The sequence below is a fragment of the Onychomys torridus genome, chromosome 2, assembly GCF_903995425.1.
Source record: "Onychomys torridus chromosome 2, mOncTor1.1, whole genome shotgun sequence".
Taxonomy (NCBI): domain Eukaryota; kingdom Metazoa; phylum Chordata; class Mammalia; order Rodentia; family Cricetidae; genus Onychomys; species Onychomys torridus.
The window spans coordinates 73,893,728-73,919,034 of record NC_050444.1 but is presented as its reverse complement, the minus strand read 5'-3'; the positions used below and the strand labels follow the sequence as shown (position 1 = coordinate 73,919,034).

Below are 25,307 nucleotides of genomic sequence, written 5' to 3'. Positions count from 1 at the left end.
AACCAAAGATGGGGAAAACCCAACCCAAACCTATATGGAACTGTCGAAGAGTCCACATTATCACTGTGGGATATAGGGGTGAGGGATAGAGCAAAAGAGAATTTAACAGTAGGGAACTTACTCCCTCTCGAATATTAATAAGGACCAGCCTTAATAATCTTCCGAGGGGCCCAGAAGAGAAGCTACGAACAGTGAGAATTATTTTCTGGAAAAGAATCTAAGTACACCAAGCTCTTTTGTCCATCTACTTTATTCCTCTGGGATAAAATTCTGTCTCCTCAGCTTCAGTTCTGTTCTCATGCCTAGCTCCTCTCTTGCCTGCTTTCTCTCTACATTGATCTGCTGTCCTCTAAGTTCTATCTTAATTCTCTCATCTTAGTTCCACCCCATCCAGGTTCTCACCCATCTAGTTCTTTCCCATCTCAGCTCCTCTCAGACCATCTCCTTCTTCCTCATCTTGTTCTTCCCCATCTGGCTCTTCCTCATCTTTCATCTCGTTCCTCTAGTACAATCTTCTAGCCCTTCAATCTAGTTCTTCACTATCTCAGTTTGTTCCTCCCCAGTTCTTCCCCATCTAGTACTTCCATTCTCTTTTCTCTTCTCTGTCTAGACCTTCTTTGAAAATAAAACTGCCCTTTTATCCCTTTTATCCTTATCTCTCCAAACTATCCCTGCTCCTGCTGTTTCTGGCAAGTGGGCTCAGTCGCTAGGCAACTTGGCTAGGCAACTTCCATCAGAGCTAGATGTACCTGTCAGTTGGAACCCTTTAGTTCTGAATTAATTGTTAAGGGTGGATCTAAAACTAGAGATAAGACTTTGGAAAGGAGAAAGTTAAACTTAATTAGCACATCCCCCAGGCCTTCTCAAACAGATAGTCAGGATGCTTAAGTCTGTTCTTAGAGAGTACAAAAGTATCTCTGATAAGATACTTTTGTCCATCCAGGGATGGTCCTGGCCAGATGCTGCTAATGACAATAATTACAGGAAGGCATGAAATTAGGAATCCTGGCTACGTTACTGCTCAGAAGGTTATCTAAATATTCCTTTAGTAGAAGGGAAATTGTGCCCAAAGAATGATGGAAAAGCTACAATAATTTACACAATAAATTCATAGTAGGAAACGGCTAATAATCAAAAGCCAGTATCACCAAGACTCCTTGAGCCTCCACTTGACCTCTGGAAGGCCCTTGGCTTCTTCCAGTTATTAGTTTGTCATAATCAGCTGAAATCCTACTTCATATATTTTTGCGGCTTGCAGCAATTCCTGTGGAAACTCTGTTGTTCCCAATGGAACAACAAATGGCTCCTGTAAAAGCCCAGAGAACTGTGCAGTACCAGCAGAGAACCCCACTGCAAACTACAGACATCAGTTAAGAATAAACTGTCAAGCTGGGCACACCTTTAGTACCAGCACTCAGGAGGCAAAGGCAGCCAGAGCTACATAATGAGACCCTAACTTAAAAATAACAACGACAACAAAAAACTCCACACACAAAAAAACCCATCAGCATTGGTCCATCAATTGTTTCAAATGTACCTTATTCATTCAAGATGATAATAATAGGGTAAAAGTGAAGGAAGAAATAGATTTCAAAATGCTAATTTTACTATTTGCCTAATTTTTTATAAATCTAAAACTATTATAAAAACAAAGTACTAATTTTTATAATTACAGCAGGAAGATAGCTCAGTCAGTAAAGTTACCACAAAGATCTGAGATTCATGCCCAGAACTGATGGACAAAAGCCAGGCAACGTACCAGTGCACTTGAACACTCAGGAAGTAGAAACAAGTAAGTCCTTGGAGCTTGAGGGCCAACTAGCCTATTCTAATCAATAAGCCCCAGGCTGGGGTGTTTGTTGTAGAGTATTTGTTTACACTACAAAGATGTGTCTCCACCTATGTTAATAAACAGCTAAATGCCCAATAGCTAGGGGAGAGATTAGGTGGAACTTCTAGAGACAGAGAGAATGCTGGGAAGAAAAGAGGCAGAGAGTTGCCAGTGAGACACTTAACAAGTCGGACATACTATACAGAATAGAAGTAACCGAGCCATGTGGCAAAATGAAGATTAATAAAAGCAGGTTAACTAAGTTATAAGAGCTAGTTGGGAGCAAGCCTATGCTAAAGCCAAGCTTTCATAACTAATTAGTCTCTATGACATTATTTGCAAGATAGTAGTCCAAAAATGTCTGACGAAAAAGTATTACTACACTAGTCAGAGACTCTACCTTAAAAACATGGTGGTCAGTGCCTGAAGAATAACATCTGAAACTGGATTCTGACATGTACATCTGCCCACATACCTGACCCCTGTATACACATTTATATGCACACATATGTACATACATACACATGTTCACAAAAAGGCAACAGAGGTACATATACAAAGTTAAAATACAAAGCAAATGAGAACTACCAAAGCAAGCACCTCAGTAAAATAATACTAGGCTGAAAGGAGGAGAGGATGGTCAAGTTCTAATGAATATGAGATTGCCCCAAAATTCAAATTTTCTGTGCAAATAATTATATGAATAATTCTTATAAAATATAATACATCTTAATAAGACAAATTTATCACATGTCATTATCATCAACTTCCTTAATGTATTTTACAGGTTTCATCCTATGATATATAACAGTTGTTAGTCTTTATTGCTGCAAATGATGTAGACTACCCATTGTCAAGAGAACAGATCATAGATAACCATGACGCCCTATAACCTACATCTCAGATCAGCTGACATTTCACTAAAAGTGTATCAGCACAAAGATTCTTCTATCTTGTGAAACAAAGTAAAGTACTAAACACTGGGGTTAAAGAGAAAAGAAATTGAAGTAGTGATTCTTGGGAGGAAAAGGATTATTTAAGTTGTCTAACAATGATCTACAGAACTAACATTTATCTCTTCACTCACATTATTTGCATCCAAGACTCTACTCTTACAAACAGCATATAATTGGGTCTTTGCTCTTAATCCATTTGAGCACTCTGTTTCATTTAAGACTTTAATTATTTTACATTTAATGATTTTTAAGATTTATTTTATGTATATGAGTATTTTGCCAGTGTATATGTACATAGACCATGTGCATAGCTGCAGAGATCAGAAGGGGGCACTGGATTCCCTGGACTGGAATGAGCTATTACATGGATACATGAAATCAAATCCAGTGCTCTGAGAAATACTCAGTACTCTTTACTGTTGCTCCATTCCTCCAGCCCTACATTTAATTACTGATGGGGAAGGATTTACTGATTGCCACTTGGTTTCTGTTTGTCTTGCAGTTCTTTTGTTTCTTCTCCTTCTCTTCCCTTTTCCATTTAAAAAATGCTTTGAATGGGTTGCATTTCCTATTTCTTTGTCTACCATTGCTAGGATTTTTGGGGAGTGTGGTTACCATGTCATTTACATAAAATATTGTGTGATATTATGATACATATATACTGGTTTCATCATGATTACTGATTCATAAACACTTTATCAAAGCAAGCTGCAGAAACTCAGAGAATAAGTTATAATTCCTTTCTAGTCCCAATGCTAGAGAATCTAAAGAGAGAGGCTCTTGTGGACGCTCCTCACCAACTCCACTGGTAATCTTATGTATGCAATGATGTCTCCATAAAAACCAAAGTAACTAGGTTCAGAGAACTTCTGGGAAGCTGAATATGTTACAGTAAGAGAAAGCTGATTAAGAACTTACCCATGCAAAATCCCACATGGAAAGAACCTCCTGCACCTAGCCTCCTTGCAGACTTCATCTTAGTATCTCTTCATTGAGCTATTTATTTTTACCCTTTAAAATAGCCTTTGCAATAAACTGGAAAATGTAAGTACAGTGCTTCTCTGAGTTTTGTGAGGTACTGTAGCAAGTCAATGATACCTGAGGAGGTGGTTGTGGGAATCTCAATTTTAATTTTATTAGTATTTTTATTTTTTAATTAAAATATAAACATATCATTTCCCTTTTCTCCCTCTAATCCCTCCCATGTACTCCACCCTCCCTTGCTCACCCTCAAAATCATGGCCTCCTTACTGTTACACTTACACACACACACACACACACACACACACACACACACACACACACACACGCCCAAATATACAAATACAATCTGCTCAGTCCATTTAGTGTTAGTTGAATGCATATGATTTAAGGGCTGACAACTTGATACTGAATAACCAATTACGAGGCTCACCCTTTGGAGAAGACTGATTCTCTCTTTCTAGACACAAATCTCAATTCTCTTTATCAGCTAGCAGGTTCTAAAGGCCTCAGATTTGCAATTGGGCTTAAAGTAGAAATTTTGGGGACTGAACTTGGAAGCTGTGTATCTGGTGCTACCTTCAAACAGTGTGAGAAGTGAATTCAGTTAGAGAAAACACAATGTGTGTCTGTTTGATTGTAGAGAGAAATACACAGATCTACATGCAGCAGTTAAAAAACACAGATTATGAGAATGAATCATCCAAGAGTCATTTGATATGCTGTATATAGAAAACCCACCTTAAATATAACATCACTTACAGATTAGGAAGATAGACATGATTGACATGAGTGAAAGGAAAATCAGCCCATCTACGTTTTGGACACTAGAGTAAGAGAATTTTCAAGGATAAAAAGGTGTGTAGTTGGGGGTGGGGGCGCTGAAGAGATGGCTCAGCAGTTAGGAGCACTGGCTGCTCTTCCAAAGGACCCAGGTTCAATTCCCAGCACCCACATGGCAGTTCACAACTGTCTATAACCCTTGTTCCAGGGGATTCAACACTCGAACCCAGACATACATGCAGGCAAAACACCAATGTACATAAAATACAAATAAATTAATTTTAAAAAAGGTGATTCTCATGATTCCACAAGAAATAAACAAGAGTCTGATCAGTCAACACTAACAAGACTGCAAAGAGACATGCATGAATCCAGGCAATTTGAGACTTCAACAGTGCTCCACCAGAAACAGAGAGATCCAGCAAGGACCCTGCTGAACTGATCAGCTTCATCAATAAACTGCATGCAATTAACATCTATGGCCTGCTGTGTGTAGCACCAGAAGAATACTGAATCAGTTCAATACCTATGGAGTTATGGCAAGACAGACTACATTCTGGCCCACAAGACACAGCTTAGCAAACTTTCAAGGGTAGAAAACACAATATTTGCTCTTAATCCACAATTCAATTAAACTAGAAATAACCAATTGAAAAAGAGCTGAAAATACTAAAATATTTTGAGATATTAAACAATATACTTCTAAGTAATGCATGGGTCAAAGACAGTATCTCAAGAGAATTTTTTTTTTCCGAGATAGGGTTTCTCTGTGTAGCTTTGTGCCTTTCCTGGAACTCACTCTGTAGACCAGGCTGGCCTCGAACTCACAGAGATCCGCCTGGCTCTGCCTCCCAAGTGCTGGGATTAAAGGCGTGCGCCACTAACGCCCGGCTTGAGAAATTTTTAAGTATTTTAAACTAAATGAAAATGAAAATACAGCTTATAAAAATTTGTAAGACACAAGACAGTGCTTATAAAGGGGGATAATAGCACATTATTTTAGTTTTGAAAATTTGAAGTTCTAGCATCAAAATTCTGCTGATTAACTGAGATTTAACTTTTTAGTACTCAAAGGTTCACTTGTGAGCTTGAGTTGTTGCTTAGTGCTAAGAACATGTGCATAGCATGTGTAAGACAACACTGCCAAAGAAAGAAAAAAATCCAAACGTTCACCTGTGGAGTAGGGATGCATATTGCCTAGAAAAAGACCCAAATTCAAAACAGGGTCTCTGCTGAAAGTCTATCACTTTGCACCATTAAATGTGGAAAACTGCAAGCCAATTGAGTGCTGTCAGGGGCACCTGGAATCCTGAAAAGCCCGCATCCATGTGGCCACACACGGACCAGTGTTCCTTCTCCCTCTCATCTACACTCCTCTCTTTCACCTGTCCTTCTATGTATTTCTCTGCAGCTCATGATTTCTACCATACCAGTTAGTTCTTCACCTATGCTACCCTCACTGAGTTCTCTCAAGGCAGTATGATCATTAACTTAGTCTTTCTATGGATCCAGAGAAGAAATGGTTTTGTGCAGTTAGTATTTCCTAGTCATAATGTCCAGTCGTGATGTGAGTGGGGGTTTGTGCTCAGTCTTATTGTATTTTGTTAGACCATGTTCAGTGGCTATCCCTGAGAGGTCTTTTTGTTTTTGTTATTTTCTTTTCTTTTTTTTAAGGGAAACAGAGGAGGAGTTGATCTGGGGGAGAGGGAAGGTACAGGGAGGGACTGGGAGGAGTGGAGGGAGGGGAAAGTGTGGTCAGGATGTAACGTATGAGACAAGAATAAAAGATAAAACAAGAACAACAACAACAAAATAGCCAATCTCAAAAACAAAAAATTCCCCAAATCACCATTGTCCTAATAATTTACATATCAACTAACAGTATTACTTGGTAATGGAAATACTACTTAGCATTAAAAATACAAAAATTGAATTAAAACAATACTAACAAAATATTTCATTATGGAAAAATCTTATAATTTTTTTTATTTGAAAGTTCCCATGTAATAATGTATTTACCTGGCAAAAACTTCAAAGTCTGCAGCATCTGTCTTTCCTGAGAGAAATCCACCATTAAATGTGTCATGTTGTCACTGACTTTTGGTTTCAAAGAGAGGCGAAAGGCTGAAGCCATTGTGACTCTATGGTAAATACAGACATACTTTTTAAAATAAATGAATGTAACATAATGAATTTTATATAATTTATAAAATCAAGATAAAATTATTTCACTTAGTGACTATAGAAACTGTAACAAAGCAGTCAAACAGAAATTTGCTTTGTCTTTTGAAAATTTAATCAAAAGCTGAAATTCCAGTCAATTTTATGAAATGTCATAGATAGATGGATGTCACAATAAACAATATAAGATATAAACACTGTTTACAAGATCCCATTCATCTGAGCCTCTGTGTATAGTCTCACTGACGTCCTAATGCTAGCTTCTCACATTTTCACCAAACAATGAGCCTGTTTCAAACATTTCTTCCAGGCACTGCTACACCATGTGCTCTCAACAAAGGTAGAGGCAGAAGGGCCTGACATTATATACTGCAAAACCTGCTAATGACAGACCATGAGTGACAAAGAAGAGAACTGAGATCATGAACAGGGAATTCCACACTACCAAGACACCATTCTCATCATCAACATCAACTACCTAGAAAGACACCATGAGAAGCAGTCTAGTGGATCTCTATTTCATTAAATAAGAAGTATTCAACAACACTCAAATAAATGTGAAGTAAAATACAAAATAAGAATCAAGCCAAATCAGACCTGACTATATCAAAAATATGGGAGAAAGTTCTTAATAAAACTGAAAATTAAAAGAAACTCATATGCTGTTAAAAAGGAAAGCCACTTAAGTGTGCTCATTTGTATCTGCTTCTCCTCAGCTATCCAAATGAGTGATTCTTTTTTCCACACACAAAAAAGAAAAGAAACTCTTATTCAATTAACTTGTGACTTAATCATAAATTTCATTAATTTCATGTTACAGTAAATTTCTACAAATATCACAGTCAGTCCTGTAATACCCTTGGAGAAAAAAAGAAAGATACAGAAGTACTATTCACCAGTGTTCTCTTCCTAGTACACAGTTTGAGAGAAGATATAAATAGAGCTACAGGAACAAAGGGAACACCAGGCCTAGTCAATTGGATCTGCCACCAAGAGATCAATGGGATGAAGGATGGCAAACTTGCTGATGTTTCAAAACAAAGTAACCACTGAAATAGAACAACAAAAAAGCAGCAATTATTTAGCTTATCAATAAAAAGTACAATAATGTGATTCAGTTCATGGGGAAGGCACTCACACTGAATACTTCAGAAACCAAATGTGTACTATATCCTCCACATGTACAGCACTAAACTGTTGGTTCTCAAAGAATCTCAAAGAAGGCTTTCTAGTATACTGGTAAGTTAGGACAAAGGCTCAGCTTTACCTGTGCAGTTCTGTACAGCCCTGAGTATTCTTTAAGAGTCCTAGAGCATGACACTGAGTTGAGATAGAGCGTAGATGCTCAATTAGTGAATGAGTTTGAATTTCACTGGTTTCTTCTATACCCAATGAAGTGATTGTTTAATTTTAAAAAATGCCAAAATCTACAAAAACTTGACATAATCAACAATAAACACAAAGAAAACGAATGCCCCCAAAATACAGTAGAAATGACACTTCCAATAGAAAAAATAAGAAAAATTTCTAGTCAAAATGAAAACTTAAAAATGTGTATGAATTGTCAGACAGTGGTGGCACACACCTTCAATCCCTGAACTCAGGAGGCAGAGGCAGGTGGATCTCTGTGAGTTCGAGGCCAGTCTGGTCTACAGAGCAAGTTCTAGGGAAGCCAAGCCTACAAAGAGAAACTCTGTCTCAAAAAAAAAAAAAAAAAAAAAAAAAAAAGAAAGAAAGAAAGAAAGAAAAGGAAAAAACAAAAAACAAAAAAAACTTATGTGAATAATTCAGAGGTACAATATTAAAAGAACTGTATTTATTTTTAAACTGAATATATTTAGACAAGTTAGCCTTAAAGTACAAACTAAAAATCTAAAATTGATAAGACATTCTCAAACCATGCTGCTTTGATGTTTTAATTCATTTTGACTTTCTTAGATTCTTTCTGATAGTAGCAGCTGAATTAAGACTCTTTCTTCCCAGAGTTATTACTGTCATGAGAAAATAATTACAAAACAAATGAGCACATTAATCAAGTTTTTTTAAAAATAGGCCAAGACCTAGAAATGCTCTGTGGGTAGCCAAAGAAAACAGTGTAGGCTTTAAGTAAAATGGAAGAAAGGGACTCCAACTCCTGTGATGGGATCCTGATGCGATCCCATCAAGGGACTGCCTGAGAAAGAGGCAAAGCCAGGACGGATCTTGCAGAGAAGACATCAAAGCTGGCCCTGAAACTCAACTCTGACAAGCCAACCTGCACAGAGGTCATTGGGAGTAAGGATGTGAGCTGAGGAAGCACAGAAACAGAATCTTGAAATGAAGGGGAGATTTGACCAAGTTTCTCAAGATTCTTTGGACAACACAAAACCTGGCTAGGAATTGATTTCTAAAGCAGAAAAATCAGGAACCACAGTGGGATGTTATGGAGTAACAGCTAGTAAGGAGCAATAATCTAGCCTGGGTGTGGGAGGCTTGTTCCTGGCTAGTCTCAGCAGACAAATTGACCGTATCAAGGACTTTGCTCGCACCCATTCCTCACACAGTTCTTTTCACCGAGCACACAGTATGGACTTGCAGTCCTGCCTACTTGAGACCTGAGGCAGGAAACATGCTTGGACCCAGAGTTCAGGGACAGCCTAGAAAACAGTGAAAAGCACCTCTTAGAACAGCAACAAACCCTAGTGATCACCCTATATCCAGCTCTTAGCAAAAGGAGCTCCATCATTAGCCACCTCATAATAGAAAATCTACAGAAATGGACATCAGTGTTTGTGCTAAGAATGTTTGACACTATGCAAATCTTGTCCCCTTTCCTCCATGATCAGCTACAAAAGAAACACAGTAGGAAATTGCTTCAAATGAACAAGGGACACTGGTTTTCACACAATCCATGAGTATTTCTGTGAATTAACCTGATGGATACACTGATCTAGACTTGAAGAGACTGAAGAGATTCTCAGGATCATGAGATAAAAACCTGAAGTTACAAACAATGCTCAGTGACTAGGCAGGCAGGTCAGTGACACTCCAAATGTCACCTCAGCTCCTTGAACACTCACACATTGTTCCAGCAAGTGCTAGATGCCTTTTTATAGTCCTACTCTACAATGAGAGTCACCTTCTAAGCCAAGGCACTTAATAGTTTTCCTGAGTTTTTCCCACAGGATAAACACGGTGGTGGTGGCATTAGAAGAAGAAGGGGTGGCACCAGAAAAGGACAGAGAACACACGGGGTTAACCAGGACAGCAGTGAGGAGCCTCAGCTCCTGCAGACACTTGGCAGCACTGGGCTTCTCTAAAAACCAGATCCATTGGCATTTAAAATCAGCAGCAAAAACTGCATCCCAGAAAGATGTACTTTAAGTTATTCAAAATAGATCACTATTCAATACTAAACTAATTAAGAACTATTCTAAAACTAAAGCTAACTATAGTATTAAACCAGAAATGAAATTCTCTTAGAAATATGTAATTTTCACAACTTAAAATGTGACCTTAAAAAGTTTACTGGTCATTCTAAGATATACAGAGCACATTTTCTTTTCTTTGTATGTAACCATTACATATTGTTATTTTCATCAACAGAATTCTAAGAAAAATGGTTTCTGAATTTCATTTCTGACTTCAATATTGACACTTAAATAAAAATGTAGGTTTTATACCATACCTATCCTTGATCTGTCTGGCAGCCTTGGAGCCAATCAGGGAGAAGAGAAAGAAGGTAGTTAGTGCTTTTCATGCAAGTTCAATGGCAGTGACATGCAAGAAAAGTTAGCATATAAACCCTGCAACAGATTAGTTCATAATTCATCAAAACGTAAGTGACAAGAAATCTGTATAGTTCACGTAAGCTTGATAAAGTGATGTTAGAACCATAGTAGACTAGAGACCCCCCATCAATCACCATGAAAGGAAGAAAATTTAACATTTCAACTAATTTCACAGAACTATAATTGTATTTTTTAACACAAGCTTATCAAAATACCCTTCCTTTTTATTCAGTCTGCTAGTCTTGTACACACATTTCTACACACCCCGATAGTTTTGAGGTCAATGAACGCTTCCCTGCTGGCACCCAGAACTAGACTGTGGGTTCTAGTCTTCGCTCCCAAGAATGAGTTCTAAGAGCAGAGATTCAGACAAGGAGATGTAAGAAACATCTCTTCCAAGTGGGTTTCTCCCTCAGGAGGGTCACAGAAGCTAGCAACTCACACCTAGTATATGTATCTTCTGTCTTTGTTTTTAGAAAATGAAAACACAGGTTTAGGAAGGGTTCACAGTCTATACAGTCAGAGAACAACAATGAAATCACCTAAAGCCATTGCCCCTTTATATATGAATGAAATATAATATATCCAACAAAAAGATTCTGTTCCATGCTAACAATCATAGTTAACAATCACAGCAGACAAAGATGGCTGTTTTGCTGGCATACAGCCTGGTACACAGTAATACTTTAACTGAGCACAGTTGAATGTAAATTACATGTAGAAAGCATTGCTTCTGTTTCTTCTTTCCTTCAGTCCTAACATTGTTTCTACTTGGTACAGGTCATTTTTTTATACCCAGCCTCAGATACTTTGGCTTGAACAAAGGAACTGAGATTTTTTAGCCGGGAGGTGGCGGCAGAGCCAGGTGGATCTCTGTGAGCTCGAGGCCAGCCTGGTCTACCGAGTGAGATCCAGGAAAGGCACAAAGCTACACAGAGAAACCCTGTCTGGAAAAACCAAAAAAAAAAAAAAAAAAAAAAAAAAAAAAAAAAAAAAAAAAAAACCTGAGATTTTTGATACAGATCACAACATGCTACAGCTCCAACATTATCAGTAATCAACTCTGTGGCCTTGAATATTAATCATTTTATTTCTCTACTAAGGAATTTGGGTTCTTAACATTTTAACAACAACAAAACCCTTTCCAAGGTCCACATACTACAGCCAACCCAAGGTGGTGGCTCTCCAATCTCCTTAGGTCATGAGCCTAGTTTGGCACAGTCCCTTTTGTAAGGAGTGCTACATTAGTCAACTAATATCTTGGTTTAGGAAAGTACTGTCAGGTAGCTGGAATTAAAAACGGTTTTCATATAGGTGTCTCAGGAAAGAAAAGGGATTCTCTTCTGCATGGCACACTTTTTACACACAGAGGAAAGATCACTGCCATGATCCTCCACTTAACACTGCTACCAGATGATGAGTTTAAAGGCACTCACCTGTACCTCTCACTTTTCTTGGAAGTTTGCTTGTCCACAGACAGTGTGTGTTGTTTTCTTCTTCCTCTGTTCTGTCAGTGTCACTGAAACACCCCTTCCCACCCCACAGTGATCTGAGACCTGGGTAGATGATTCTGAACTTAAGGAGTTAATTAGTCTATTGATGTAATGATAGTCTCCAGTATCATAGCAGTACTTGGCCTCTTGTTTTTCCTGTTTTATCTTATTTCCTGATGGATTCTGAACGTGGTTAGAAGAATATTGTTTCCCAGTTTCCCTCACATGACCCATTGAGAGAAAGACTGTTACTGATTCTGTTTTGTATCTAGTATGGTACCATTTTTGTTCACATGTACATACACATGCACACAATTTTTGTGGCATAATTTCACATACCATGATTTTTGTGGGGTGCTGTGGATATCGCTCTGTATAAATAAAATGCTGATTGGCCAGTAGCCAGGCAGGAAGTATAGGCCGGACAAGAGAGAATTCTGGGAGGTGGAAGGCTGGGGCAGAGAGACGCTGCCAGCCATGGCCATGACAAGCGAGATGTAAGGTACTGATAAGCCACGAGCCATGTGGCAACTTACAGAGTAACAGAAATGGGTTAATTTAAGATAGAAGAAGTAGATAACAAGAAGCCTGCCACGGCCATACAGTTTGTAAGCAATATAAGTTTCTGTGTGTTTACTTGGTTAGGTCTGAGCATCTATGGGCCTGGTGGGTGAGAGAGATTTGTCCTGACTATGGGCCAGGCAGGAAAACTCTAGCTACAGTGGGGGAAAAACAACACAAAAGGAACAAATGAGAAACCAGATAACCTAGGAGAAATTGCTGTCCCGTGTATCTACATATGATACACAATGAAGATTCTGTAGCTACAATTTAGGTTCACATTTTATTTTAAATGTATCTGTAAACATAGAAGATGAGAAGTTACCTCTATAATAAGAGAAAAGTCTCAAATTCTAGAGCCATTTATCTAGAGTGGCCCAATTTCAAGAAATATCTTTAAATAGAGAATAAATTATTTTTTCTAGAAATTATTCTCCCAAAGAAAAAAGCCATCCAAAAAGTATACTTTCATTCCTCTGTTTTAATTCCCCTTTTTTTGAAGACAGAGTTTCTTTGTGTAGCCTTGGCTACTCTGGAACTAGCTCTGTAGACCAGCAGGATGACCGGCCTTGAACTCACAGATATCTGCCTGCCTCTGCCTCCTGAGTGCTGAAATTAAAGGCAGGACCCACCACCTCCCAGCTAATTTCAAGAGTAATAATTTTATAAATCTGTATCTCTAAAATACTAAGCCTAAAATTTTCCAGCACGCTGCTGCTACCATATATACTTGCGTCTACATGACTCCATTCAGCCAGAATGAGTGCCTGGGTGAGTGCCAGGCTTTCTCTGGGGTTATGCTATCCTCTCCTCTCGAGCTCATTATGCCTTCCCTTTATCAATTAACTTTTGTTTTCTGAGACACAGTTTCGTACTACAGCCCAGGATGGCCTCAAACTCACAGCAATCCTTCTGCTTCACCTTCTAACGTACTGAGATCACAAGCCTGAGCCAGCACACCTAAACTCTGCTTTTTAAGGTAATAATTACAATCTTTTAATATGTCAGCTTTAGGAACCTGTCATGCTAAGCCAAAGTTACTTAAGTAGAACTGCAAAAGAGTAAAGGATTTAGTACAAATAATTATTCATAATTACCAGCTAAGTATAAAGAAACAAAAATGAAGCTTTGCTTAACCTTCTTCTTAGTCTACAATGAAAAGATACCGAAACTAATATGTTTTGTGAATTTTTCAAGCATTTTGAATACTTTCTTGTTCCTACACTTTAAAAACCTGGAGTGTGTATATTGTTCAGTTGATAAAGTGCTTGCCTAGCACGCATACGGCCCCGAGTGTGATCTCCAGCAACATAAACTGAGCATGGTGGTGTGTGCCTGCAATTCCAGCACTCAGGGGGTGGAGCCAGGAGGATCAGGAGTTCAAGGTCATCTTCAGCTATATAGTAAACTCAAGGTGAGCTTGGGATACACATAAACCCTGTTTCAAAACAAGTAAACAAACAACAACAACAAGACTAGGCTGTCTCCCTAAGAATTAGGCTGCATGGCAGTATCAGAAACATCACAGGAATGGTGGATTTCCTGGCTGCTCTGTGGTTGTCAGTACAAAACCACTGTCAAACCACTAAGATTACATTTATACATGCTTCATTTTCAGAGCTGTAAGTAACCTGAGATATTATTTCCCCAAATGACTTTGCTTCCTGTGGCATGAGGCCCACATCAAACCCACTTTAATGGCAGTACCTTTGCTAACTACACCAGAGTTGATGCTTTTTCACAGCCAACATGGGAAAGCAAAAAGTGACTCTGCTCTGGTGCTGGTGTGGCTGTCGGGCAAGCCCAGCCTCTTCCATGTCTTCTTTTTCTCCTGCCAGTTCAAAAATCTTTGAGTTCCTCTGCTTCTCCCTGAGCATGGACTGTAGGCACAAGGATGTCCTTGTCTCATCTTCTCTCTGTCTTTTTTCTCCTGAGGAAAGGCACGTCTGCTTCCGCCAGTCTCCCCTGCCCAGCAGAGGCAGCACTGCTCACAGCAGAGGCTTTCCAGAACTTTCTTTGCTGTTCCTCTTTCCACATATCTTGGTAGACTTTTTCATTTGTATTTTCCAGCCTTAAGATGAATATTTTTTTTTCTCCTTCAAATGTTCATGAACCTGGAGCTTCTTTTTCTTATGTAAACCCAAAGGTGTAATTAAAAATATTCATTTGTGGCATGTGACATCATAAGCCACAGGGTGCAGATGTGAAAAAGCTCCTAATGTTTGAATCTCAAGGACCTACTGTCTCTGCCAAAGACAGGAAAAGTGTATTTTTTCTTAACATTATTTTATTTTCTTTTTATACAAAGGAAAATGGGAAAAGGAGTATCTCAAAATGTTCTTTTTCCTTTCAGCAAAAACCCTAACCTTGCCATGTAAGGAGGCAAGAGAGGCAAGTGAATCTCTGTGAGCTTTAGCTTTAGGCCATCCTGGTCTACATATCAAGTCCCAGGCCAGATCTACATAGGGAAACCTTGTCTTTTCTTTGTCTGAGACCTTTGGAAATGAACTAGTTGCATACCCACTGATTCTATACATTAAATAGATATATGTGTGTGTATTTAATTTGTGTTATATATATTTATTCATATATTATCTTTTCTCATAAATATACTATTTTTCAAAACATATGATCAGGGCTGGAAAAGATGGCTCAGTGGTATAGAGCACTTGCTGCTTTTGCAAAGGACCTGGGTTCGATCCCCAGCACCCACAGGGTGTTTTACAACTCCCTATAACTCTAGTCCAGAGATCTGATGCCCTCTTCTAGCCTCTGAGGGTACAATACATATGAGAGTACGAATACATATATGCAAGCAAAACACTAATACACTACAAACAAACAAACAAATGCACACATGCTCACTTAAAAGTGAATATCCTGAAACTAACTTCAATAGAGTACCACTCACGCCTTTTTTATAACGAGCACATCTACACACTAGACTACATTTCAGTAAGACACCAACACTTACAAATAAAAGGTGAAGTTCTAGTTCACGGTGTGTTTAGTAGACACTTCACGTCTTTGTAGCTGTCCTCAAAGCTAAAGCACACTTTTGTTAAAGGTCCTTTTCTGTCCTCAGCATTCCTGACCAGCCTAAAGGACCTTCTCAACCCTCTGCCCGCAGAGTACTGACTGAGCTCCCTCTCTGTCTGCTCTTCTCAAGGCTCAGGAGACTGACACACCCTGAGCGGTAGGTATTCCAGGGGTGAGTTATCCTGAGTGACAAAAAATAAAGAAGCCTCATTTTTCTTTTCATCTGTGATCAAATGCAGAAGGCACTGTTCCCTTTCACAGTACCTTGCAACTGTAATTCCACTGTGGGTACTCATGTGTAGGAAACCATTCTTTCCCTTTTAATCTGACAAGTGGTTGGAAGAAGGTAGATAATTATATACTGACTTGGAAATTGTTCTGGCCAGTTCTTTTCATTGGAAGAGTTCAAGGTTTGAATTCAAGGTGAGGAATTTTTTTGACAAAGGATCTAAGCACTGAATCACTGTTCTGTAAGCCAAGTACTAGTGACAGGAAAAACCAGAGTCGGTGGAGTCCTGGCTACTTACCTAACAATCCAGATCTCATCTGAACTTTCTGCATATATTTACTATCAACCAAACTTCTAATATTAAAAAAATAAGGTGAAGTATGTTCTAAAATCCTATCATATTTGTACCATTTTACTTGTTCACATTCAGGTCATAGAACACTAATAAATTCAAATCCAGATCTCATGCTAGGAACAAGAGCATGACAATTTAAACAGTCGTGAAGATAAAGAAGTATGAAAAGAACCACTGGTGGGTTTTAGCCAAGGCTATTGTGTTGTTGTTTCCAATTATATTAGCCCAACTTAAAGACTTTAATATGGGATATTTAAAAATAGTGTGATGAAAAGAATTGCTTCCCAGCTTTCTAATAGCTCACCACTCATTTACTAATTGTCTGTCCAAGTTATCCATACCATTCTGTCAGTAACTAAGCCTCTGAAGTAGGCCTAGAGACAATTACCACCGGGCTCAAGTACTGGAGAACCTTTAAAACAAATTGCTAATAGGGATATAACTGAAAAAAGAAACATGGCTCATTTAAATTGAGCATTAAAGAAAAAGAGAACTAAAATAATCAATTCTTGATCTCAAAGATATAGATTCTAAAAAATACATGCATTGAAATAAGTGAACACCTTGTATTTTATTTAGTCAAAACCCCAAGATCTTTTCAATATCAGAAATGACAAAACACTTCTTTAAATACTCCTACAGTATACTAGGATAAGGTTTTCTATTTGTCTGTTTACTTCCTTTTTGTTTTGTTTACCTTTGAGAATTCTTCAGGTTCCTTTATATCTAATGACCGTGTTGCAAATTCTAGTAGTTCTTCTGAGTTTTCCAGAGCATTGTTACATTGACTAAGCTGACTCTAGAAGGAAGCACAACACCCAAATCATTTAAATGAACTTGCCAACTGCCAATCTCAAATGATGCCAGAATAAATTTAAAGAGATTTTAATGGTAATGACTGAATAAATAGGCATATGTCACAAAGCTACTGAAGATAAGATAATTACCATCAGTTATATACATGACAAAATTGCCTCTTTTCCTATAATTTATCCAAAACAGCCTAGCTGGGGCTGAAAAGATGGCTTGGCGGATAGAAGCATCTGTGGTCTAAGTCTGATGATAAAAATCTGTCCACAGTGGAAGGTAAAAACTGACTTGAAAAGGTTGTCATCTGACCCACATGCAGATAAAAATACTGAGTACATAATTTAAAACAAAAGAAAAAATAAAGCAATTATAAACAAGTGTGATTGAAATTAACTTAAAGTTTCTTAGAATAGTCAGAAAACTGTCTGTAATAAACTAAAATATCAGAATAATCTACCTGCAGAAAGCAACCTTGGTAATAATGAAGACTGAATTTCTCAATAATGTTTAACTTAAGTTAGCACAGTCCGAGTCTACTTATGCATGATTCAAGTATGAAAAACTATTTTAACTTGTAATTTATAGTTACAGAAATGAAAAGAGCCTAGAGTGTAAAGGCAAAATACAGACTACGAGAAAATATTTCCAAATCCAATGGGCCATGGGTTAACATCCAGAACTCCAGGGCTAGGTGTGCAGCTACACAGAGCATGTCCCTAACACATACACAATCCTGACTGCATTCAAAAGCCAGCACAGCATAGCAAAAATACATAAAGAAAGTCTGTAACTTTAAAACAAATAAATTACTTAGTAAACAGGAAAAAAATGAATAAAATTTCTTCAAGAAAAATACATAGACAGTAACAAGCATACAAAAACTGTGCATCTCTCTCTAATCACTAGGGAAATGGAAATCAAAACCATAACAAAAATACTGATTCATAGCCAGGCCTAGCAGTGCAAGCCTTTAATACTACAACTCAACAGGCAAAGACAGATGGATCTCTATGAGCTTGAGGCCAGCCTGGTCTACAAGTGAATTCCAGGACATCCAAATCTACACAGTTAGACCCTGTCTCATAAAATCAAGCAAGCAAACAAACCAAATTGATTCATAGCCTTTTATGATGTCTGCCACCAAATCAAAACATCAGGAAACAGACGTTAATAAGAATGAAGCAGCTAGAATCACAGCACAGCTGGTGGGAATATCAGAGTGCAGGCAATGAGGAACAGAGCATGCGGCACCTCAAAAAAACTAAAGGGTGGCTGCCACATCATCAGCGTGCTGACTTCTGGGTACACAGCCAAAAGAGTGGACAAAGAGTGTCCTGTCCACACTCACTGCAGCACTGCTTACAAGCCAGAAGTATAAACAGCTCAGGGGCCATAGACAGACAAGCAGGTAAAGATGACGTAGTATATAAAGAAATGTTATTCAGCCGCAAGGAAATCTTGGCACATGCTATAGCATGGACAAACCTTGGGAACATTGTGCTGAAGTTGCATGGTCACAAAAGGACAAACGCTGTACAATTCTACTTTCATGAGACATCTAAGTAATCAAAATAATGGAACAAATGGCACAACAGCCAGGAGCTGATGGAGGGGATGTGAGGAATTGTTATTTCAGGGGTGAAGAATTTCAGCTTTGTAATGAAATGGAAAAGATCCTGAGTTCTGCTAAACAACAGTATAAATCAAAAAGCTGTATCTTAAAACAGCGGACAGTAAATTCTGTTATTTTTAACCACAATTTTAAAAAATATTAAAAGGTATTTATGATCCAAGCCAAGTTAAAAACCACTCTGGTAAGACAAAGATACGGTTATACTTCATTGTGTCTAAAGAAGTCCAGCATTAAGTAGAACACCACATTTCAGTAGCTGCACACCTCACCTGTAACTCCTGTGATTTACGGGCTTGTTCCTGCTTGATGCTGGTGATCATGCTTTCTTTTACGTCATCTAATATAGAGTACAAACTATCAAATTCTTCATCTAATTCTGAAAGTATGTTAGAAGAATTCTCCTATTTAAAAAACAAAACAAAACAAAGATTTTAGTGAAAAGATATACAACACTTAAAAACTAAAAGGCACAAGCAAAGGGAAGAATAAATTCCTATCATAAACTACCTTACTCTACAACAGTGGTTCTCAACCTTCCATACAGTTCCTCATGCTGTGGTGACCAACTATAACATTACTTTCATTGCTACTTCATAATGTTAATTTCGCTACTGTTATGAATCATAATGCAGGATATCTAGTATGTAACCCCTGTTTAAGGGTCATTCAATGTCCATGGGGTCAATCAACTGATCTAATAGAAAATAATAAACTTGAATGTATGACCTCAGGTCATCATAAAAGATTATCTGCCCCACCCTGCACTATTTCCTAAGCACCCCTCTCACCTACTTGAGTACTGAGCTGCTGCATCCCTCCATGGCCTCCTTCTGTCTACTTCTCCCACCAAGTCCTATTATCAGCACCCCCTCATGATGTATGGTCAAAGAAATGGTGTGTTCTCCTCTACTTTGAAGAGGCACCACTTGCTCTTAATTGGAATTAGTAAAGGAAACCCTCAAACAGAAAAGACCAAGACTTTAATACTTGCTTGTGAACATGTCAGCTGTCTTTGCTCCTTACCACTTGCTTTCCCTGAGCAGAATGCAGGGATGGCACAGGAAGTGTTTACTCTTCTGTCCTCTGAAGACCCTATTCCCAGCTGCATTACATTATACTCCTAAGTTGATGCAGTGTTAGTTATACTTCACATTTTACTATCCATCATTCATCTATACAATTTTTGATAGAAATATTCATACCTGAACTCCTTTGAGTGTGTGATTTAGTGTATCAATAAAGATCTGAATCTCATCGTTCTTACTCGCCAGAGTTGAAATGATTCTTTGTAGAGCTTCCTAGGATTTAAAAACAAAACATTATCATCTCATAGAAGACGTACTTGAACCTCCTAACAACCATTCCTAAGCACATCTACATAAGAGTGCATCATATAATAAATGGGAGCAACATAAAGCTGCTCTTTGTTCAAACCTCCCTGAAGCCTATGGTTACACACAGTGGGCTATGTACTTGTCCTGTTTAAACTAATTCCTAGTATACTATGCAATCACCTCAAGACATTTCAGACCGAAAATTATCAATGCTATTATATACCTTTTTTTTTTTTTTTTAAGATAAGGTCTCATTATGTAGCCCTAGCTAGCCTGGAACTCATTATGCAGACCAGTTTGGCCTCAAACTCACAGAAATATGCCTACATCTCCCTCTGATTCTTGAGTGCTAAGACTAAAGGCATGTGCCACCACACCTAGCTCTATTTCATAGCCACAGTATTATTTTAGATCACACAAAGCCAGAATGTTTAAGCATGAAAAAATCCAACATTATTTATTTACAAAAAAAGACAAACTTTAGAAATATGAAGAGCTAGCTACATTGCAAATCTGCAACTAGAATAGTATTAGTTACTGGACGTCTACAGAACCAGAGTAAACTATTCTAGTAGCAAACACCCTAGACTTTGACAATGATTCCAAGTCAAATAAAATGTGTGGCTCTTTAATTTCCTCATACTCTAGTTCAGTTCTATTAATAAAATTTTCTAAGACAAGTGTGTTCTGCATACGTGACCACTGGCCACATGAAGCTCTCTCCAAAACAGCTACTTATCACCTAGAACAGAAATGTGGGACCACAACTGAAACTACATTTATTGTTCATATTTTAGTTTTTTTCTTATTGTAATACATTAATTGTACAAAACAATGGGATTCAACATGTCATTTTTGGACATGTATGTAATGTACTTTGATGATATCTTCCCATTCAGTTAATTTCAATGTATAGAGCTATGTGTGACCTGTATTGCCACAGTGGACAGTACAGCTCTAATTGCTCAATAAATTCACTAGTTATAATGAGGAAAAATTCAGTAAAAATCAAATGCAAGTACTTTTCCTGTATAACATTTCCCAGAAGTATGGGATGCTTTTCTGTAAGTCTCTAAGCTTAACTACTAGTAAAGCTGATAAAATTTCATAGAACCAAGGTTCCCTTCAACATATAGTTGGACACTGATAAAGGGTTATATATACAGTTCCCAGGAAATGAAATAAGAGGACAATCCATGCAGCATTAATGAAAATTAAGAACAGTTACAACAGATCTTATTTAATTCTCACAATCCCTGGTGATAAGGAGGCATTATCATCCTTTGGCTCAACCTTGGGGCTCTCTGCTTTCTTCATTTACTGACACCATTTCTTCCCATCCTCATACTTGTGGTATTTTAAAACAATACAATGAAGTTGTGCTAGAAAAGGTCTATGGGCACCAAGAGCTAGCTGTTTAACCTGTCTATGCTCTTCCCAGACTATGTATACAGAATGGCAGGATGCAGCCAGGACTCTGAGGTGAGGCAGGCACAGTCAGAGGGGCCACAGTGCTTATAAAGAGATGTAAAAAGGAGATCCAAGACTTCCATGTACGAGCCAGAGTCAGGATCTCTAGGTACTTAAAGCAAGACAATGCAATAGTAAGAACAGTACTATACCATCCTCTGGCTGTTCACAGGAGGTGCCAATTAATATGACCTGGTTCTTTCTAGTTAATGGACTGCTGCTGCCTAACTCTGATCCTCCCAAGGGCAAGTGCTACAGCTTAGTGTGGCAATGTTCCTTAGAGACCCTTGTCTTGAAAGCTGTCCCCTGGAGTGGCATTACTGAAAGGCGGTGGGATCATTAAGTAGAGACTAGTAATTCACAGGGTGTGTTCTTCCTCTCTTTCTCCTTCGCTCCTCAACTATGAGGTGAGTTTTGCTCCATCACATGATCCATGCCATGATGTGCTGTTCTCTCCATAGGTCCAAAGGCAAAAAGGCCCAAGACAGACAGGAACCAAAACCCACAAAACCATGAGCTCAAATAACCCTCTTGTAGGTGAGAGCAGATTAGCACTGCAGCAAGGGGAAGCTGAGTTCACCCATATTCAAGGTAAGAGTTCTTATCCATAGAGTTCTTCTGCACAGGAGAAGGAAGGGGAGGCTTAACTAGCTGCCCAAGTTACACTGCTGGAGAGATACAGTCAGAATCGGTTGTAGTCCAAAGCCCATGCTCTCAATCACTTTGGAATACTATCTCTAAACCTGATTAATTTGTGTCATTTGGTACACCCATACAATCAATTAAACATCCTTTATTATTTGGTTTGTTAGGTTTTCACTGGCAAGGATCATTTCTGGAAATCCCGTAGTAGAGACTCATGTTAACTTAAGCTCTGTTCACTGTCAAGCACATGGAGCAACTGTAGGGTCATTTAAAGACACTGACACCGCACCACAACAGAGGTAGAGGAGTCTTCAAGAGGCTGCCTTAGTCTATGAAAACACACGCCAGGTCCTGAGGGATGCAGTCCAATAACGAAGTTTCAATAATCACCATCTGTGTGTGCTCAGTAAAAACTAGGGAAAAAATGTACACAATAGTACACAAAAGGAGCAAATCTCTCAGAGAGGACACTCAAACTCAAATGCTTCCCCACTCTCACTTAACTTTAGGAGCAAATTTTGAAGTTGTGTAGCAAGAACCCTGGGGACAGATGCAGATTGCCTTGGCTATATAAGCTATGAGCTCCTTGGGCTTTTTTCAATGAAAGGCTTGCTTTTGTTAAGCTCCTGTTTTTTACTGAGTACAGTCAAACATACCTAAATACTCTAATTTTATCATGTCTTCATAATAAATCCTCTAAATCATTAAGAGGTACCCACCCGCTGAAAACGAACAGGCTCTTGTCTACTACCAGAGTTAGAAGTCAGAGTGTGGTCTTTACCGGCTATGGTATTCTCCTTCTTAAGAGCAGCAGGCCAACAGAGATACTACAGTGTGAGCCAATAGCCACAACAAAAAGTAAGAGAAACAGGTGACATTCATTTCCATATTCTACCTCACCTCAGCTATCTAAAATGTTATCCTTTCAACTTATAGTAAACAGTCAATCATTATATAACCGGGTAACACACACCTGCAGTCCCAGCTACATGGGAAGCAGAGGCAGGAGGATTGCTTGAGTCCAAGAATTCAAGGCCAGCCTAGTAACAGAAAAACACAGTAAGATACCAATTTAAAAAAAAAAAAAAAACTATCAAGTTTAACAATTTCGGATGATCCTGTTTTAAGAGAGCATTATTGGGGCTGGAGACTTGGCTCAACAGTTAAGTGAACCTGATGCTCTTTTAAGGTTCAATTCTGAGCACACACACAGTGGTTCACAACCATCTGTAACTCCAGTTCCAAGGGATCTGATGCCTTCTTCTGACCTCAGCAGGCACCAAGCAAGCATGTGGTGCAGTACATATATGCAGGCAAAATACTCAAACAGAAAAAAAATGAATAAACCTAATTTTAAAAAAGGAAATAGTGTCTCTACATATCAAAAGTCCAATGTGCACTTTCAGCTCCCAGCATATCTCAGTTCACTCAGTCCCATGTATCTAGAAGGTAGGCAATACAACCTCACAGAGATCGCTACCTTACAGGCCGGCCGCAACTTCTTCAGAGGAGAAAGGGTTCAACTACTGATTCAACTAATTTGTAATTTGAAATAATCTAAATGTTTTCTCAACTTTTTTCTTAGATAAGTAGACATTCTTATGTTGCTTATATTATGCCAGATTCTTGAGTTCTAAGTACCTTATGTAGATCTAAGTAGAAATGGTCAAACCAAGTTCCTTTACTAGAGTTTCAGAGTTTCACTAATTTCTAAGTTTTTATTTGTATAATTATTACCACTAGAAGATGGAAAATATTATAAAGTTATCAACTCTCAAAGGAAATGGTGTGGATGCAGCATCCCTCTCAGATCATAGAAGAATCTCAGAAGCCACCACAACCAAGGGGAAAAACAAATGGACTGCCAGTAAAATGTACACTGCTCACCAATATTTTTCATTAGAGAGGGGTTTTAGAAGATCAAAGTGAAAATGGAAACTGAAAAAAAAAAAAAAACTGTACCCAGGGACAGTTGTCATGTGAGTTATCAAACTCAAAGCCCCACCAAGACAATGTCTATTTTGTATGATAGTGTTCAATACCTCCAAAGACAGAATCTTTAGATTACAAAAATAATTAATCGTATTTTTACATTTCCATTTAATTCATTAGAAATTCTCACTATTATCAAAATAAGAATCAAAGACCCTTTTCAAACTGTATTTGGTCCAGGAAGGGCTATAACGGAAAGAAGTTCTACCATTGCGGTGCTAGATGGCAGGAAATACCTAAAAATACTATACTTTTTACCAGGAAACAGTTGGGGAGAATGGTCATTATAGGCTGGGATAGTCTTTCTGGAAAACAGCCTCATCCTTTGATCAGGCAGAACCTCTTAGTCTCACATTTCAATGTAACCTGGGCACCAGGACAGTGGGAAGGAGAGGAGCAGCTTTAGCTACTGGTGATGCTGTAACAACCTAAGGCCAGACTAGGTGGCAAGAGCTACCAGTCTTGGCTATGAAACACAGATATGTGAGACCAGATAAGTCAGCTCAATAGGTAGGGCATTGGAGCCCTTGAATGTAATATCACATTTATTTTCAAGATACTGTGACAGGTTTTGTTTTGAAGATTTATTTTTATGTATTTGAGTGTTTTGGCACATGTCTATGGAGGCCAGGAAAGACTATTGGTTCCCTTGGAACTGGAGTTACAGTTGTAAGCTACCATGTGGGTGCTAGAAACCAAATCATAGCCCTCTGCAAGAGCACTAAGTGTTCTTAACCACCAAGACATTTCTCCAGCCCTGTGATGGTTAATTCTAATTGTCAAATTGACACAATCTAGAATCATCTGGAAAGGTATCTGAATTAGACTGGCTTGTGGGCATGTCTAAGGAGGATTATATTGGTTGTCTTAATGGAGGTGGGGAGACTTACCCAGTTTGGGCGGTACTATTCCCTGGGCAGAGTTATGAGGAGAGAAAACAAGCTGAGCATTAGGATATATGATGCACTAATTCACTGCTCTCTGCCTATGACTGTATCATGCGACAGCTGCTTCCAGTTCCTGCCACCTTGACTCCCATATGACGGACTGTAAAGCCTGGGATTGTGGGTTAAATAAACCATCTTCAGTTGCTTTTGTCAAGGTATTTTTTCACAGCACTAGGAAAGAAATCTAATATAGTTACTGAGCACATTATAAACTGCAGTAAACACCTATTCAGTAACAGAAACCCAAAGAAATCAATGTGACATTGGCAGCTAATGCAGATATAGTGATATTTCTAT

General features: G+C 38.4%; 1 protein-coding gene across 3 annotated transcripts in view; it reads right to left on the bottom strand.

Annotated features, from left to right (window-relative positions):
• Positions 1 to 25,307, bottom strand: part of Fsd1l (fibronectin type III and SPRY domain containing 1 like) — a 61,156-nt gene that overhangs the window by 24,090 nt on the left and 11,759 nt on the right. For all 3 annotated transcript variants that reach the window (XM_036177624.1, XM_036177625.1, XM_036177626.1), the window contains exons 2-6: positions 19,825 to 19,920; positions 18,892 to 19,023; positions 16,877 to 16,978; positions 10,400 to 10,422; positions 6,571 to 6,692 (exon numbers count right to left, since the gene is read on the bottom strand). In XM_036177624.1, the coding sequence (XP_036033517.1) occupies positions 6,571 to 6,692; positions 10,400 to 10,422; positions 16,877 to 16,978; positions 18,892 to 19,023; positions 19,825 to 19,920 (475 nt within the window). The remainder of the gene's footprint in view (positions 1 to 6,570; positions 6,693 to 10,399; positions 10,423 to 16,876; positions 16,979 to 18,891; positions 19,024 to 19,824; positions 19,921 to 25,307) is intronic.